General features: G+C 37.9%; 1 protein-coding gene across 18 annotated transcripts in view; it reads left to right on the top strand.

Moving 5' to 3' along the window:
- The window catches only part of LOC308644299 (uncharacterized protein), a gene marked incomplete at its 3' end in the record, with an annotated part of 100,159 nt that overhangs the window by 1,323 nt on the left and 83,246 nt on the right, over window positions 1-15,590 (top strand). The window contains exon 2 of one of the 18 annotated variants that reach the window (XM_081285253.1): window positions 8,563-8,788. The exons of the other annotated variants lie outside the window; for them this stretch is intronic. Coding sequence (XP_081141379.1) covers window positions 8,563-8,728 — 166 coding nt within the window. Of the gene's footprint in view, window positions 1-8,562; window positions 8,789-15,590 lie in introns of those variants that run through there. 18 annotated transcript variants of the gene reach the window in all.

Here is a 15,590-nt window from a genome sequence, read left to right as displayed (position 1 = left end):
TGAAATTGATCATTGTAAGGTAGGAATGTTGATGCAGACAGGTCCTCTCACTGTTGTGAGGGTTAAATGAGATATTCGCAAAACTCTAAACCAATTTTTCAGTCACCCTAATGTACTGGGTAAGAACTAGCTCTGTCTGGCTTTGTGTATGCCAGCCAATTTCTAGCCATATCACGTTGGAGGTGGTTGCTTCTCCTGCTTCCAGTGCCTGACCTGTAAAATGGGGGTATCATTCACTGCACAGAGATTGTGGTGAACATGCTTGCCACTCACTGAGTAAGTGCCTAGTAAATGATAGGCACTTACTCAGACTTTGAAAGAATAGCTTGAGGACCAGTGCTTTAGATGCCACATAGGCCATTGAGAACCATTAGACACTGGACAGATAGGAAAGGGCTATTTAAGGTGGAGGTGGCTGAAACAATGTCAGCTGAGGTACTTCTCACCTCAGCTGAGATAAATGAGAAGAAAGCAGTCAGGTACAGGTTTACTACTTACTTAATAACCACGTTTGTAGGTCTCTTGATGGCGTTCATCTGGTCAGTACCCAATGCAGTAAACATGTCAAATCAGAGATCAGTGGGAAATTCTTAGCCCAAAATATAAATCGGTGATCAGGGTTTTTATATTGACTTTCCCATGATTAGACTAGGGTTTCTTTGGACTCTTATTTTTAAGAGAAAGAAAATTCGGGGCTGGGATTATGGCTCAGTGGTATAGAGTGCTTGCTTAGTTAAAAAAAAAGAAAGATAGAAAATGGATCTTCAGAACACATAGTTGGGTCTGGCCTCCTGATCAAAGCTGTGGAATAATTTAGTTTTTAGCATTACTAGATGCTGATTATCCTCTGCTTGCTTACGTAAAGGCTTTTGCAAAGGCATTTAAAGGAAAAACGTCCGAAAGCCCCAACATGAAACATAAGAGACATTCTATTCCCAATTAAAATCCATAAAAATCACTATCTTTGGAATCTATTCCTTGCTGTTATTGATCCTAGTTTGTTCTTTGCTCCCCTAATATTCCTTTGCATAGAAGAACAGTCTGTTTCATATTCCAAAATGCATTTTTCTTTATTTGGTCTAACAATTAGTTTTTACTAAAGTTTTATATACATATTAACCATAGCATCATGAACACAAGTAGATGCAGCCTAGCATAAAAATAGAAATATGATTTGTGTGTCTTTCAGTAGGAAAAACAGTTATATACATTTTTTTAAAGAGAGAGAATTTTTTAAATATCTTTTTTTAAAGAGAGAATTTTAATATTTATTTTTTTTAAAGAGAGAGAGAGAGAGAGAATTTTAATATTTATTTATTTTGGCGGATACAACAACTTTGTTTGTATGTGGTGCTGAGGATCGAACCCGGGCCACACGCACGCCAGGCGAGAGCGCTGCCGCTTGAGCCACATCCCCAGCCCTAATATTTATTTTTTAGTTTTCATCAGACACAACATGTTTATTTGTATGTGATGCTGAAGATCGAACCCAGGCCGCATGCATGCCAGGCGAGAGTGCTACCGCTTGAGCCACATCCCCAGCCCTATACAGTTTTTAATAGCAATTTACTGCTTAGTTTTAAAAGATTATCATTTATTCTATTGTAACAAACCAATTTCTTAATGTTAATTTAAAATATAGTGGGAAAGATGGTTTTTCAAAATAAAGTATTAATCTAGAAATTAAGGTTTTGAGCAAGTGATTTAAATGTTTACTTTCTCCTCTGTAGCATAGAAATATATGGAGAGCATGAAACAAGATAATCTGAGAAAGGATCTAGTCCATGCAAACTAATAGCTGTGCAATATAAAAAAAAATTAGCTACCTTAAAAATTTATATAGATATATAAAGCTTAATATAATTGAAAGTTACTTTAGATTTAATCATTGTACAGAATTAAAGGCAGCATAGCTTAGAATAGTGGTTATTTTAATTTTCATACAAATCCAAAACATTCCTTGGCCCTGGAATTACTTGTCATTTAATTGCAATTCATAGTCAGAAGTTCCTAAAGTCTTCACAGTGGATTTTTCTGATGAGACTTGACTGTTGGAGTTGGCTAACAAGTTGCTGACATCCAGGCAGGCATTCTCTTCTGTAAAGTCGTCTTCATAAGCCCCTACAAGCCAGCCATTTCACTGGGCTTGAAAATGCTGATTCAAAATACACACTTTAACCCTCAAATATACAAGAATGTTACTAGGTAATTCAATATGTGTTACTTTGTTTTCCTTACAGTTCTCAGACATTCAGAGAAGTGATTACAGAGTATGTTTGCTTTTCATTTTGGGGTTTTTTATGATTTTATTTATTTATTTATTTTCATTACAATTTGAATCTTGGCACCCTTGGAGAGAACTTATTGCCTCAGGACCTTCTCACTGCATCTTCCTCCACCACGTCCGCAGACTTGTCTCTCAGTAGAGGATGACAGTGCTCAAAATTATCCCAGTTTCAGAGATAAATAAACCAGTGATTGCAGAAGTTAACGTATATAATCTTAGAGCACATGACTAAAGAGTGGTGAAACTAGGATTTGAACTGATTTACCTGATTCAAGATATTTTTAGACAAAATATCTGGAGTTTACCACTAAAGAAAAAATAACTCCTGGGCTAGGGCTGTGGCTCAGTGGTAGAGTGCTTGCCTCGCAGTTATGAAGCACTGGGTTCAATCCTCAGTACCACATAAAAACAAATAAAACAAAATGGTATTGTGTCTATCTACAACTAAAAACATTTTTTTAAAAAATAACTATTGGGGGGGCTGGGGATGTGGCTCAAGCGGTAGCGCGCTCGCCTCGCATGCGTGCGGCCCGGGTTCGATCCTCAGCACCACATACAAACAAAGTTGTTGTGTCCACCGAGAACTAAAAAATAAATATTAAAAATTCTCTCTCTCTCTCTCTCTCTCTCTCTCTCTCTCTCTCTCTCTCTCTCTCTCTCTCTCTCTCTCTCCTCTCTCACTCTCTCTTAAAAAAAAAAAAAAAAAAAAAAACCATTAGGGCTGGGGATGTGGCTCAAGCGGTAGCGCGCTCCCCTGGCATGCGTGCGGCCCGGGTTGGAACCTCAGCACCACATACCAACAAAGATGTGTCCGCCGAGAACTAAGAAATAAATATTAAAAATTCTCTCTCTCTCTCTCTCTCTCTCTCTCTCTCTCTCTCTCTCTCTCTCTCTCTCTCTCTCTCTCTCTCTCTCCCTCTCTCTCTCTCCCTCTCCTCTCCTCTCTCACTCTCTCTTTAAAAAAAAATTTAAAAATAAAAATAAAAAAATAACTATTAATACGAGAAGGAATGATGTGCAAAGAAATTGGTAAATAAGTGTTTAAAACTATCATACATTGTAATATTATTACATAATTTTCCAGGTTAATAAAGTCAAGAAAAATAGAACTAATATCTACACAACAAAGTCATATAATTTGGAAGTAGGATATAGGATATTGAAGTTTTCCAAGCTATTTGTATTAATTAGGATGAGGGAAAATATGTTAACTTTAATCTTTATTAAAGTAGTATTTATTATTTTAAATGTAAAGCTTAATGGGGGGGGCTGGGGATGTGGCTCAAGCGGTAGCGCGCTCGCCTGGCATGCGTGCGGCCCGGGTTCGATCCTCAGCACCACATACCAACAAAGATGTTGTGTCCCCCGAGAACTAAGAAATAAATATTAAAAATTCTCTCTCTCTCTGTCTCCCTCTCTCCCTCCCTCCCTCCTCTCTCACTCTCTCTTTAAAAAAAAAAAAAAAAAAAAGCTTAATGGGGATATAGCTCAGTTGGTAGAGTGCTTGCACAAGGCCCTAGATTCAACCCCAGCACCATACACACAAAAAAATAAATAAATGTAAAGCTTAAAACATAATAGGGTAATTACTAAAAGAGTACATAATTTTCAAATTAATAGTGGAAGAAAGTAGAATAAAAATAGCAAAAAAATGTACAATATGAAGGTAGAAAAACAAATAGAAATCACAAAATAATAGGGTAAAAATAAGTGTAAATAGTTCAGTAATTACAGTAAATATAAACCCTTCAGTGTAAAACAATGTAAAATAGACAAGAAAATAAAATTCAGCTTTATGCTATTTGTGTAACTTTTTAAATTTTTTTTTGCATTTTTGGGCAATTTGAGAAAGTAAAAGAAATAATACATAAAGTTTACTGAGGGCAAAACTTCCATCAAATTTGAGAAATACAGAGGTTTTAATGTAACATCATGCATTCACACAGGATCATCTATCAGAGGGGCTCAGCAAATCTCAGGTGTCTCAAGGGTCTAAGGAAGGTGACTAAGGCAGCCTTAGGTCATCTGGCCCAAAGTGTATTGAATTCACCTCCAATAGCAATAGTAGCTCTGTGGACCATGGTAAGCTGATGCTCAGAAGGTTCTCTGCAGACAGAAGCCTTGAGACTTGGAGGTTGTGCCCAAGTGAGAGGCTGTGGATTTGGGTGTCAGTCAGCCTCCTTCCATAGAGTCTATCCTTCCATAGAGTCTAGCCTGTGATTCCAGCCTAGGTTGCAGGACTTCAGTGAAGGATTGGCCCCACCTCAGGATGCTCTGTGCTCTTGGAGAGTGATTATTTTTTGAGGATTCTCAGCCAAGAATTGGTTGGAAAGCAGGCCACAGGACTCAAAGCTGTCCCAGGAGCGCTTACACCCGTGGAGATAGTAAAGGAGTACCCCAGATGCTGTGTCTGCTGAGCTCAAGGCTGGCAGAGTCTGGGGCCTCTGCCTCCTCTACAGAATCATCAGCCTGCCAAACACTACTGGAGAGTGCTGCACCATTGCATTATTCTCACAGCAGGTGACATCAAGAATCTGAGATATATGACATATTTTTAAAAACAAGAACATTGGAGCTGAAGGTTTAGCTCAGTGGTAGAGTGCTTGCTTAGCATGTATAAGGTCCTAGGTTTGATCCTGAGCTCTACAAAAGAAGGAAAAAAAAAAAAATCCAAGAACCACAAAGAGAATGAAAGGATAGAAAAAGATGTCAAGCTAATATAATAGTATTTGTAGTTATGTTAATTTTAGACAAACTAAAAGAAAACAAAAGTTACTAAATTGATGAAAAGTTGAGGACACAGGGCTCTTAGAATTCTAAACATACATATACCAAATTATATGTCTCAAAAAATTAAAAAGCGGGGCTGGGGATGTGGCTCAAGCGGTAGCGCGCTCGCCTGGCATGCGTGCGGCCCGGGTTCGATCCTCAGCACCACATACCAACAAAGATGTTGTGTCTGCCGGAAAAACTAGAAATTAAATATTAAAAAAAAAATTCTCTCTCTCACTCTCTCTCCTCTCTCTCTTTAAAAAAAAAAAAAATTAAAAAGCTAAATTTGACAGAACCACAAGGGGAAATTGATAAGTTTACCACTGTAGTAGAAATTTTTAACACACCTTAATATAACAGATTTTGTAACAAGAATCAGAAAATAGCCGGGCCCAGTGGCATGTACTTATAATCCCAGCAGTTTGGGAGGCTGAGAAAGGAGGATCACAAAGTCAAAAAGCCAGCCTCAGCAACTTAGCAAGACCTTAAGCTACTTAACAAGACCTTATCTCAAAATAAAAAACAAAAAGGGCAGCTGGGTGCCATGGCACACACTTGAAATCCCAGCAACTCAGGAGGATCACAAGTTCAAAGCCAGCCTCAGCAAAAGCAAGGTGCTAAGCAACTCAATGAGACCCTGACTATAAATAAAATTCAAAATAGGGCCGGGATGTGGTTCAATGCCTATTGCTCCTGAGTTCAATCCCGGTACCCACCCCCCAAAAAAAAAGGCTAAGCACCCTTGAGTTTAATCCTCAGTACCAAAAAAAAAAAACCTCAGAAAATATGAACAACATATTTAAGTTGAACTTTGACGTATATAAGTGTTACACTCAACAGAGAATTCATGTCCTTCTGATTCACATGTAGAATGTTTATATAAATTAACCACATATGTTAAGTTTTTGTCAGTGACCAAAACAGCAGACAAGACCAACTTAGAGGAGGAAAAGTTTATTTGGAGCTCATAATGTCAGAGATTCAGTTCATGATTCACTGGCTCCATCACTTTGTGCCTAAGATGATGGCTGAACATCATGGCAGAAGAATATGGCAGAGGGAAGGTGCTCCACTGCGGGAGAGCCAGGAGGCAGAACAGGAGGAGCCAGGGACAAAATATAGAATTCCTAAGGCAAACCCCCAGTAACCCACTAACTTCAGTCATGCCCTATCTATAGTTATCACCCGATAGTTCATTCAAAGTATTAATCCATCAAATGGATCAATTCCCTAATTAAGTTTCAGTTAGGAGCCTTTGGAGACACCTTATCTGCAAACCATAGTGCCACATTTAAATTCAGATAGTAAAATTCTAACAAAGATGTTAAATAGGCCACATTCGCTGACCACCATGCAGTTAAGTTAGAAGTCATTAAATGAGGGAGGAAGAAAAAAAATGGAAACTTGAAAGTATGCCTTGAAAATAACTCATTGGTTTAAAAAAAATGAGAGCTAGGCATGGTGGCACATGCCTATAATATTAGCTGTCCTGGAAGCTGAGGCAGGAGGACAGCAAGTTCAAGGCAAGAATGGACTGTAGATGTAACTCTGTGGTAGTGTACTTACCTATTATATGCAAGGTCCTGGGTTCATTTCCAGTACTGTCCAAAAAAAAAAAAAAAATCATGATAAGAATCACAAAATAACTAGAACCATTTAATAATGACATAACTAGCAAAACTTTAGAAGTATCTGATGCAAAAAAAAAAAGAGGGAAATTTAGAGCTTTAAATGCTTATGTTATAGGAGAAAAATAAAGAATGAAAATTAAGAAACTAAAGTAGGAATAAATAATAAAGATGAGGGCTGGGGATGTGGCTCAAGCGGTAGTGCGCTCGCCCGGCATGCGTGCTGCCCGGGTTCGATCCTCAGCACCACATACAAACAAAGTTGTTGTGTCCGCCGAGAACTGAAAAATAAATATTAAAAAAAAATTCTCTCTCTCTCTAAAAAAAATAATAATAATAATAATAAAGATGAAAGTATATAATTAATGGAAGAATAGAAGGCATACAATGGAAGTGCCACACAAAGCCAGAAGTTGATTTTTTTAAAAAAGACCAGGAGATGGGGTTGTGGCTCAGTGGTAGCACACTTGGCTGGCATGTGTGAGGCCCTGAATTCGATCCTCAGCACTGCATATAAATAAGTAAGTAATAGGAGGGGGAGTTCCGGCAATAAAGGAGTTCCTGTTTGAACCTAAAAAAAAAAAAAATAATAAGTAAGTAATAAAGGTTCATTGACAACCAAAAATTGGAAAAAAAAAAAAAAACCTGTCTAACTTCTTATAAATTGGAGGGAGAAAAAAACTATGGAAACTGAAGAGATTATAGAATTAACAATTCTGAGCAATTTTGTCCCCAAAATTTTGAAGATTTGGGTCAACATAGATAACTTTCTAAGAAAATACAAATTAGCAAAATTGACTCAATGAAAAATAGAAGCCAAACATGGTGGCGCACATCTGTAATCCCAACACTTTGGGAGGCTGAGGCAGGAAGATTGTAAATTCAAAGCCAACATTAGCAACTTAGCAAGGCCCTAAACAACTCAACAAAGACTCTATCTTGAAATTAAAAATAAAAAGGGATGGGGATGTGGCTCAGTGACTGAGTACCCCTGGGTTCAATCCCTAGTACCAAAAAACTACAAGAAAGAAAGAAAAATAGAAAACTTATTTTGTCCTTGAGCCATTCAAAAGTGAAACAGTAGGAGGAAAGATAAATGGACAGTCAGACCCAGACAAGCAAAGATAGGACAGGAAAGGAAATTACAAGCCATTCTTATTCTTGAAGAAAGATTCAGTGATCTTGAACAAAATGTTTAAGCAAATTTGTGAAAAAGGTAATAAACATGATTAAGTTGAATTTATTTCAAGAATGTAAGATTGAGTGCAACATTGCAAATCTTTTCATATAATTCACCATACTAACAAATTAAGGTGGTATGGCAGGCAAAATAATGGCTCCCAAAAAATTGACTTCCTGGGCTGGGGATGTGGCTCAAGTGGTAGTGTGTTCACCTAGCATGTGTGAGGCACTGGGTTCAATTCTCAGCACCACATAAAAATAAAGATATGTGTCCACCTAAAACTAAAAAAAAAAAAATATTAAAAAAATTGATTTCCTGGTGCTGGGATTGTGACTCAGTAGTAGAGCGCTTGCCTAGTATGTGTGAGGCACTGGGTTTGATCCTCAGCACCACGTAAAAAATAAGTAAATAGAATAAAGTCACTATGTCCAAATACAAAAAAAATATTTAGAAAAAAATTGACTTCCTATTGCTTGGAACCTGTGATTATGTGTCAAAAAAAAAAATGGATATGGGATGGAGACATTGTCCTGGATTATCAGGGTGGACCCAATCTAATCACTAATCCTCTGCCTTCCTCTTTCAAATCACTAATCCTCTGCCTTCCTCTTCCAATAAAATTGGAAGAGGAAGGCAGAGGATTAGTCTGAGAGACAAGTATGACAAGGACTTAACCTGCCTGTTCCTGACAGAAAATGGAAGGAGGAGACTCTGAGCCAAGGAATGTGGCAGCCTCTTCAAGATGAGAATGACACTGTTTATAACCAGCACAAAAAGGAGGACTGCAAACCGGGCACCATGGCATACACTGTAATTCCAGTGACTCAGGAAGCTGAAGTAGGAAGATTGCAAGTTTGAGGCCTGCCTTAGCAACTTAGCAAGACCCCATTTCAAAATAAATAAAAAGGGCTGTGGAAGTATTTCATTGGTAGCACACCCCTGGGTTCAATCTCCAGTATATATGTATGTATGTATGTATAAATATTCTTAATTTTAAGAAAAGAGAAAAAAAAAAAAAAAAACCTCAACAAATCTTACCTTGCCAGGCACAGTGGCTAACACTGTAATCTCAGTGGCTAGGGAGGCTGAGGGAGGAGGATCTTGAGTTCAAGATCAGCCTCAGCAAAAGTGAGAAGCTAAAATAGGGTTGGGGATATAGCTCAGTGGTCAAGTACCCCTGAGTAGTTCAATCCCCGTTACCAAAAATATATATATTAGGGCTGGAGATATAACTCAGTTGGTAAAATGCTCATCTCACATACACAAGGTCCTGGTTTCAATCCTCAGAATTAAAAAAAAAAAAAAAAAGAGCATATCTACCACAAACCTAGAACACACACACCATGGTGAAATAAAATATTTCCTTCAAAATTGAAACATACTTATTTTTTTTTTTAAAGAGAGAGTGAGAGAGGGGAGAGAGAGAGAGAAATTTTTTTTATTTATTTTTTTTTAGTTCTCGGCGGACACAACATCTTTGTTGGTATGTGGTGCTGAGGATCGAACCCGGCCGCACACATGCCAGGCCAGCGCGCTACCGCTTGAGCCACATCCCCAGCCCCGAAACATACTTATTATCACCATTTCTATTCAACATTATACTTAAGTATTAGCCAGGAAAATAAAAAAAAAGAAAGAAAGAAATAAAACCCATAAGAAATGAAAAGGGCATTGTTATTTTTTACAGGTAATATAATTCTGTACTTAGAAAACCCAAAATAATTTACAGGATAATATTTAGAATTAACGACGAGTCATCACATTTGCCAGGTAGCAAAGTGCATTTCCTTAGTCCAAGAGTAAGAAATTAGAAGGTACAGGTAAATAAAGTGTACTATTTATAAAAGCAACCAAAATAGTGGAGCTGAAACCATTGCTTATCTGGAGAAAAAATATAAATGAACCCTTCCTGTTATACCCACAACTCAATTCTAGATGAATTAAAAGGCAAAACTCGAAAGGCTTAGAACAAAATGTAGAATAATATACTCTTTAGGATATGCTCTGGTGATACGGGAAAAAAAATCTTAAAACTCAAAATACAAATCAAAGAAAGCAAAATTAAGTTCCCTTGAAACTTTGGTCATCAAAACACAGGAAGAGCCTGACATGATAGTGCAAGCCTGAAATCCCTGCAATTTGGGAAGCTGAGGCAGGAGAATTGCAAGTTCAAGGTCAGCCTCAGCAATTTAACAAGGTCCTAAGCAACTTAGTGAGACCCTATTTCAAAATTAGAAAATAAAAGGAGCTGGGGGTGTAGCTTGGTGATAAAGTGCCCCTGGGTTCAATTCCCAGTACCAAAATAAGAAGCAGCCAAGCATGGTGACACTTGCCTGTAATCTGAGCAGCTTGGGAAACTGAAGCAGGAGGATCTCAAATTCAAGGCCAACCTGGGCAATTTAGTGAGACCCTGTCTCAAAATAAAATGAAAATGACTGGGATGTAACTCAGTAGCAAAGTGCCCCAGGTATTCAACTCTCAGTACAAAACACACACAGAAAGTAAAAAGAAATATCAAACTAAAATGAAAGCTCTGCAACACAAATAATGAGTCTTTTTTTTTTTTTTTTTAAGTTTCTAGAACCATACGATACAGAGTACTTTGAAATGCAACTTGGCCAAATGAAGAGTGTGGTAAGTATAAAATACCAGATTTCAAAGAGTTAGTACAAAAATAAAATTTGGTGGCAGGGGGAGTACTGGAGTACATACCCAATCCTTTTTATTTTTTATTTTGAGACAGGGTCTTACTAAATTGCTAAGATTCTCACTAAGTTACTGAGGCTGGATTCTCCTGCCTTAGCCGCCCTACTTGCTGGAATAGTTTTTCAGAAATTTTTTTTCTCTTTTTTTTTTTTTTGAGAGAGAGAATTTTAATATTTATTTTTTAGTTTTCAGCGGACACAACATCTTTGTTTGTATGTGGTGCTGAGGATCGAACCCCGGCCGCATGCATGCCAGGCAGCGCGTTACCGCTTGAGCCACATCCCCAGCCCAATTTTTTTTCTCTTATAGAGGAAAAGGAAACACCCAGAAGGCTTCAGAGACAGATACTAAGTCCTATTTCTTAAATGAGGCGGTAAGTAGATAAGTTTTTGTTTTGTTGTTCTTTCTACCTGTTTCTAATTCTGTATTCTATTTCTGAAGTTCTGTGTCACAGAAATAAAAGCACTTTCACGTGGTCTAAAAGTACAAAAGTATTAATTGTATCATTTGTAGTGGAAGAAATAAAATGAATATTCATAAATAAGGGAATGGTGAATACTTCCATATCAAAAGTTATTGTGTGGGGCTGGGGATGTGGCTCAAGTAGTAACGTGCTGGCCTGGCGTGCGTGCGGCCTGGGTTCGATCCTCAGCACCACATACAAACAAAGATGTTGTGTCCGCCAATAACTAAAAAATAAATATTAAAAAATTCTCTCTCTCAAAAAAAAGGAGAGTGGAAATGCACATCATTTAAAAAAAAAAAAGAGTTATTGTGTGGGCTGGAGTTGTAGCTCAGTGGAAGAGCACTTGCCTAGCATGTGTGAGGCACTGGGTTCTTTTCTCAGCACCACATACAAATAAATACCATAAAGGCCCATCAACATCTAAAAAATATTTTTTTAAAAAAGAGTTATTGTGCTATCATTAAAAAGAATGAATTCTGCTGGGCAGAGTTGCACATGCCTGTAATCCCAGTGGCTCAGGAGGCTGAGCCAGGAGGATCTCGAGTTCAAAGCCAGCCTCAGGAAAAAGCAAGGCACTAGGCAACTCAGTGAGACCAAAGGGCTGAAGGCGTGGCTCCATGCTCAAGAGCCCCTCCTGAGTTCAATCCCTGGTACCAAAAAAAAAAAAAAAAAAAAGAAAAGAAAAGAATTCTTACTATTCTAGATATTCTAGAGACATTTCCAAGAGGTTTGGAGTTTTGTCAAATGAAAAGAGCCAAGATTGGGCTGGGGATGTGGCTCAAGCGGTAGCGGGCTCGCCTGGCATGCGTGCAGCCCGGGTTCGATCCTCAGCACCACATACAAAGATGTTGTGTCTGCTGAGAACTAAAAATAAATATTAAAAAAAAAAATTCTCTCTCTCTCTCTCTCTCTCTCTCTCTCTCTCTCTCTCTCTCTCTCTCTCTCTCCCTCTCTCTCCCTCCCTCCCTCCCTCCCTCCCCCTCTCTCCCTCTCTCACTCTGTCTTTAAAAAAAAAAATTAAAAAAATTCTCTCTCTCTTCTCTCACTCTCTCTTAAAAAAAAAAAAAAAGAAAAAGAAAAGAGCCAAGATGCTTAAACATAAATACAAATGTACATATATACACAAATATACATGCATATATTTATCTAATTTATATGGAGCAAGATATGAGTTGATATATTTCATTTAACTGAGTTATCTTGATTTGGAAGTTGAAAAAAATGAAAAAAGAAAAGAAAAATTACTACCACTACACCCCAGTAAATGTATTGTGATCCCATATTATGTAAAACTACAGATATTAGTGTGTATTTAGATATCTATTAAGAGACGAGTGTGAAAATAGAGTTGGGTCTACTTATTGATACAGATTAATTACAATCTAATCTTCAATTCTATGGATTCAGTTGAAAAAAGTCCCAGAGTGGGGCTGGAGTTGTGACTCAGTGGTAGAGCACTTGCCTAGCATGTGTGAGGCACTAGGTTCAATTCTCAGCACCACATATAAATAAATGGTAAGATAAAGGTCCATCAATATCTAAAAAACAAAATTTAAAAATAAAGTACTAGAGTACTGGAACTTTGTTAAACTAAAAACCACATGTATGCATATTAAGGCAATTACGGTGTAAGTAAATCTTACAGTGAGAAAGATGCCAAAGATATACATTAATTGTCATTTTGTCTGATGATCTGGGTATGAGGAATGAAAGAAAGAAAGCAATTAGAGATGAATCCTACAGGTTTGGCCTGAACAACTGAGGTGGATTGTTTGAGGCTTAAGGAGACAAAGGGGGACATGGGTTAATATTTTTTTGAACGCATAGGTTAGAGAATGTTCCAAACACTCAAAAGGAAATAAGTTCATTTATACCAGTTAGTGAATAATTCAAAATACAGTGAGCCAGGTGCAGTTGGTACATGCCTGTAAGCCCAGCCACTTGGGAGGCTGAGGCAGGAGGATTGCAAATTCAAAGCCAGGCCCAGCAACTTGGTTCTCAATATATATTTTAAAAACAAGGGGTGGAGCTAGGGTTGTGGCTCAGTGGTAGAGTGCTAGCCTAACATGCATAAGGCTCTGGGTTCAATCCTCAGCACCACTTAAAAAGAAAAGACATTGTATCCCCCTTAAACTAAAAAATAAATATTAAAAAAAAGTGGGATCTGGGGATATGGCTCACTGGTTAAGCACCCCTGTGTTCAATCCCTGGAATCAAAAAAATAAAATACAAGTCAGGACTTGGAGGCATATTCATGGGGACATATCTATTTTGGAGTCCTGAATACACAGTTGGTATTTAAAGCTATAGGGTGCAGACACAATGTATGTAATCCCAGTAACTTGGGAGGCTGAGGCAGGAGGATTGTGCAACTTAGTGAGGCCCTAAGCAACTTAGAACCTGTCTCAAAAAATAAAAAGGGCTGGGGCTGGGATTGTGGCTAGCAGTACAGCGCTCAGCTAGCACGTACAAGGCCCTGGGTTCAATCCTCAGCACCAAATAAAAATAAATAAATAAAATAAAGGTATTGTGCCAACTACAACTAAAAAATAAATATTAAAAAATTTTGGGGCTGGAGATGTGGCTCAAGCGGTAGCGCGCTCACTTGGCATGCGTGCGGCCCGGGTTCGATCCTCAGCACCACATACAAACAAAGATGTTGTGTCCGCTGAAAACTAAAAAATAAATTTAAAAAAAATTTAAAAAAAATTTTTTTAAATAAAAAGGGCTGAGGATGTGACTCAGTGCCCCTAGGTTTAATCCCCAGTAAAAAAAAAAAAAAAAAAAAGGAAATGTATAGGACTGTGTGAAATCTCCTAAAGGGAAAGTGTAATTAGAGAAGAAAAAGGGAAGGCAAAAGGACAGGGCCCAGGAAAGATTGGTCATTTGGGGACACCAGTGTTTAAAGGTTATAAAGAACGATAAGCCAGCAAAAGGACAAAGGTGATGTTAAAAACAAATAGGAAAGTGTGTTCTTTTAGGCCTTGAGAATAAGCTTTCAAATGAAAGAACAAATTCAGAAGCAATATGATGACAGCTACTTCACAGATTTATCATTGTATTATTTATTGTTGTGTGGTAAAATAGTGCCTTAAAACAAAAACAGTCATTAATTGTGCTCACATTTTCATTCTGTGAAGGTGTGGCTCTGCTCCACATGGCATCAGCTGGGGACATGCTATTAAAGGCTAAGAGATCTGTTGCCATGGTGGCACATTCATGTTGCTGGCAAGTTGTTGCAGGCTAATGGCTGGCAAGGGTGAGAACCAGGGTCTTTGGTTCCTCTTATTTGGCCTCTCCATGTGGCCTGGGCTTTTTCATTGCATATGGCTTGTTCTAACAATGAACCTCCCAAGAAAGAGAGCCATGTGGAAACTATATTGCCTTTTATGACCTAGCGTTGGAAGTCTCATAGCTTTTACTCACACTGTTTTGGTTGAAACAATCACATGATGATCCAAGTTCAGAGATATGAACATGAACTACACGTCCTAATGGAGAGTGGCAGGGTTCTGGAAAAGTACTTGGAATAGGAAATGTTGCTATTTGGGGAAACTATCTACACAATTCTGTTCAGAGATGATAACCACAGTGAGCTGTCTAGAGATATCTGCACACAAATTTATTCACAATATATTAGAAATTTTGCAAAAAAAATACATGATCATAGGCTGGGGTTATGGCTCAGTGGTAGAACACTTGCTTTGCATGTGTGAGGCACTGGGTTCAATCCTCAGCATCACATAAATAAATAAATTAAATAAAGGTATTGTATCCATCTACAACTAAAATTTTTTTAAAAAAGTATGATCATGATTTCATGCAGTACCTCAAAGAGTTCCATAAGTATATATTTCATAATTTAGGGGAAAAGTTGGGCATGGTGGCACACTCCTATAATCCCAGTGGCTTGGGAGACTGAAGCAGGAACATCTCAAGTTCAAAGCCAGCCTCAGCAATTTAGTGAGGCCATAAGCAACTTAGTGAGACCCTGTCTCAAAATAAAATATAAAAAGGACTAGAGATATGGCTCAACGGTTAAGCATCCCTGGGTTCAATCCCCAGTACCAAAAAATAATAATGGGGTAAAACCTGTGTTATGAATTAGTCATAGATTAAGCAGATCATTATTTAATGTTAAGTGATTGTAATCCTGAGTAGCTGGGATTAAAGATGTGTACCACCATGCCTGACAGAAATTTTCTTTAATATTAAAATGTTTATCAGAAAATTACAGCAAGGCTAGGGATGTAGCTCAATGAGAGAGTGCTTGGCTAGCAATGTGCAAGGCCCTAGGTTCAATCCCTAGTACCATGAAAAAAAAAAGAGAAAGGAAGGAAGGTAGAAAAGAGCAGTAAATGTCATCATTAATGACAGAACATCAGGAAGTTTCCCATTAAAATCAAAATAAGTACACTGCTAGAGGGGTTAGCAGTTTAATTAAAACCAATAAATAGTACACAGGAAGGGGGAAATTACTTGCCTGTGATCCCAGCAACTTGGGAGGTTGAAATAGGAGGATCAGAAATTCAAGGCTAGCCTCAACGA

The sequence above is a fragment of the Spermophilus citellus genome, assembly GCF_964194105.1.
Source record: "Spermophilus citellus genome assembly, chromosome: 3".
Taxonomy (NCBI): Eukaryota; Metazoa; Chordata; class Mammalia; order Rodentia; family Sciuridae; genus Spermophilus; species Spermophilus citellus.
This window is presented reverse-complemented; position numbering and strand designations above follow the sequence as displayed.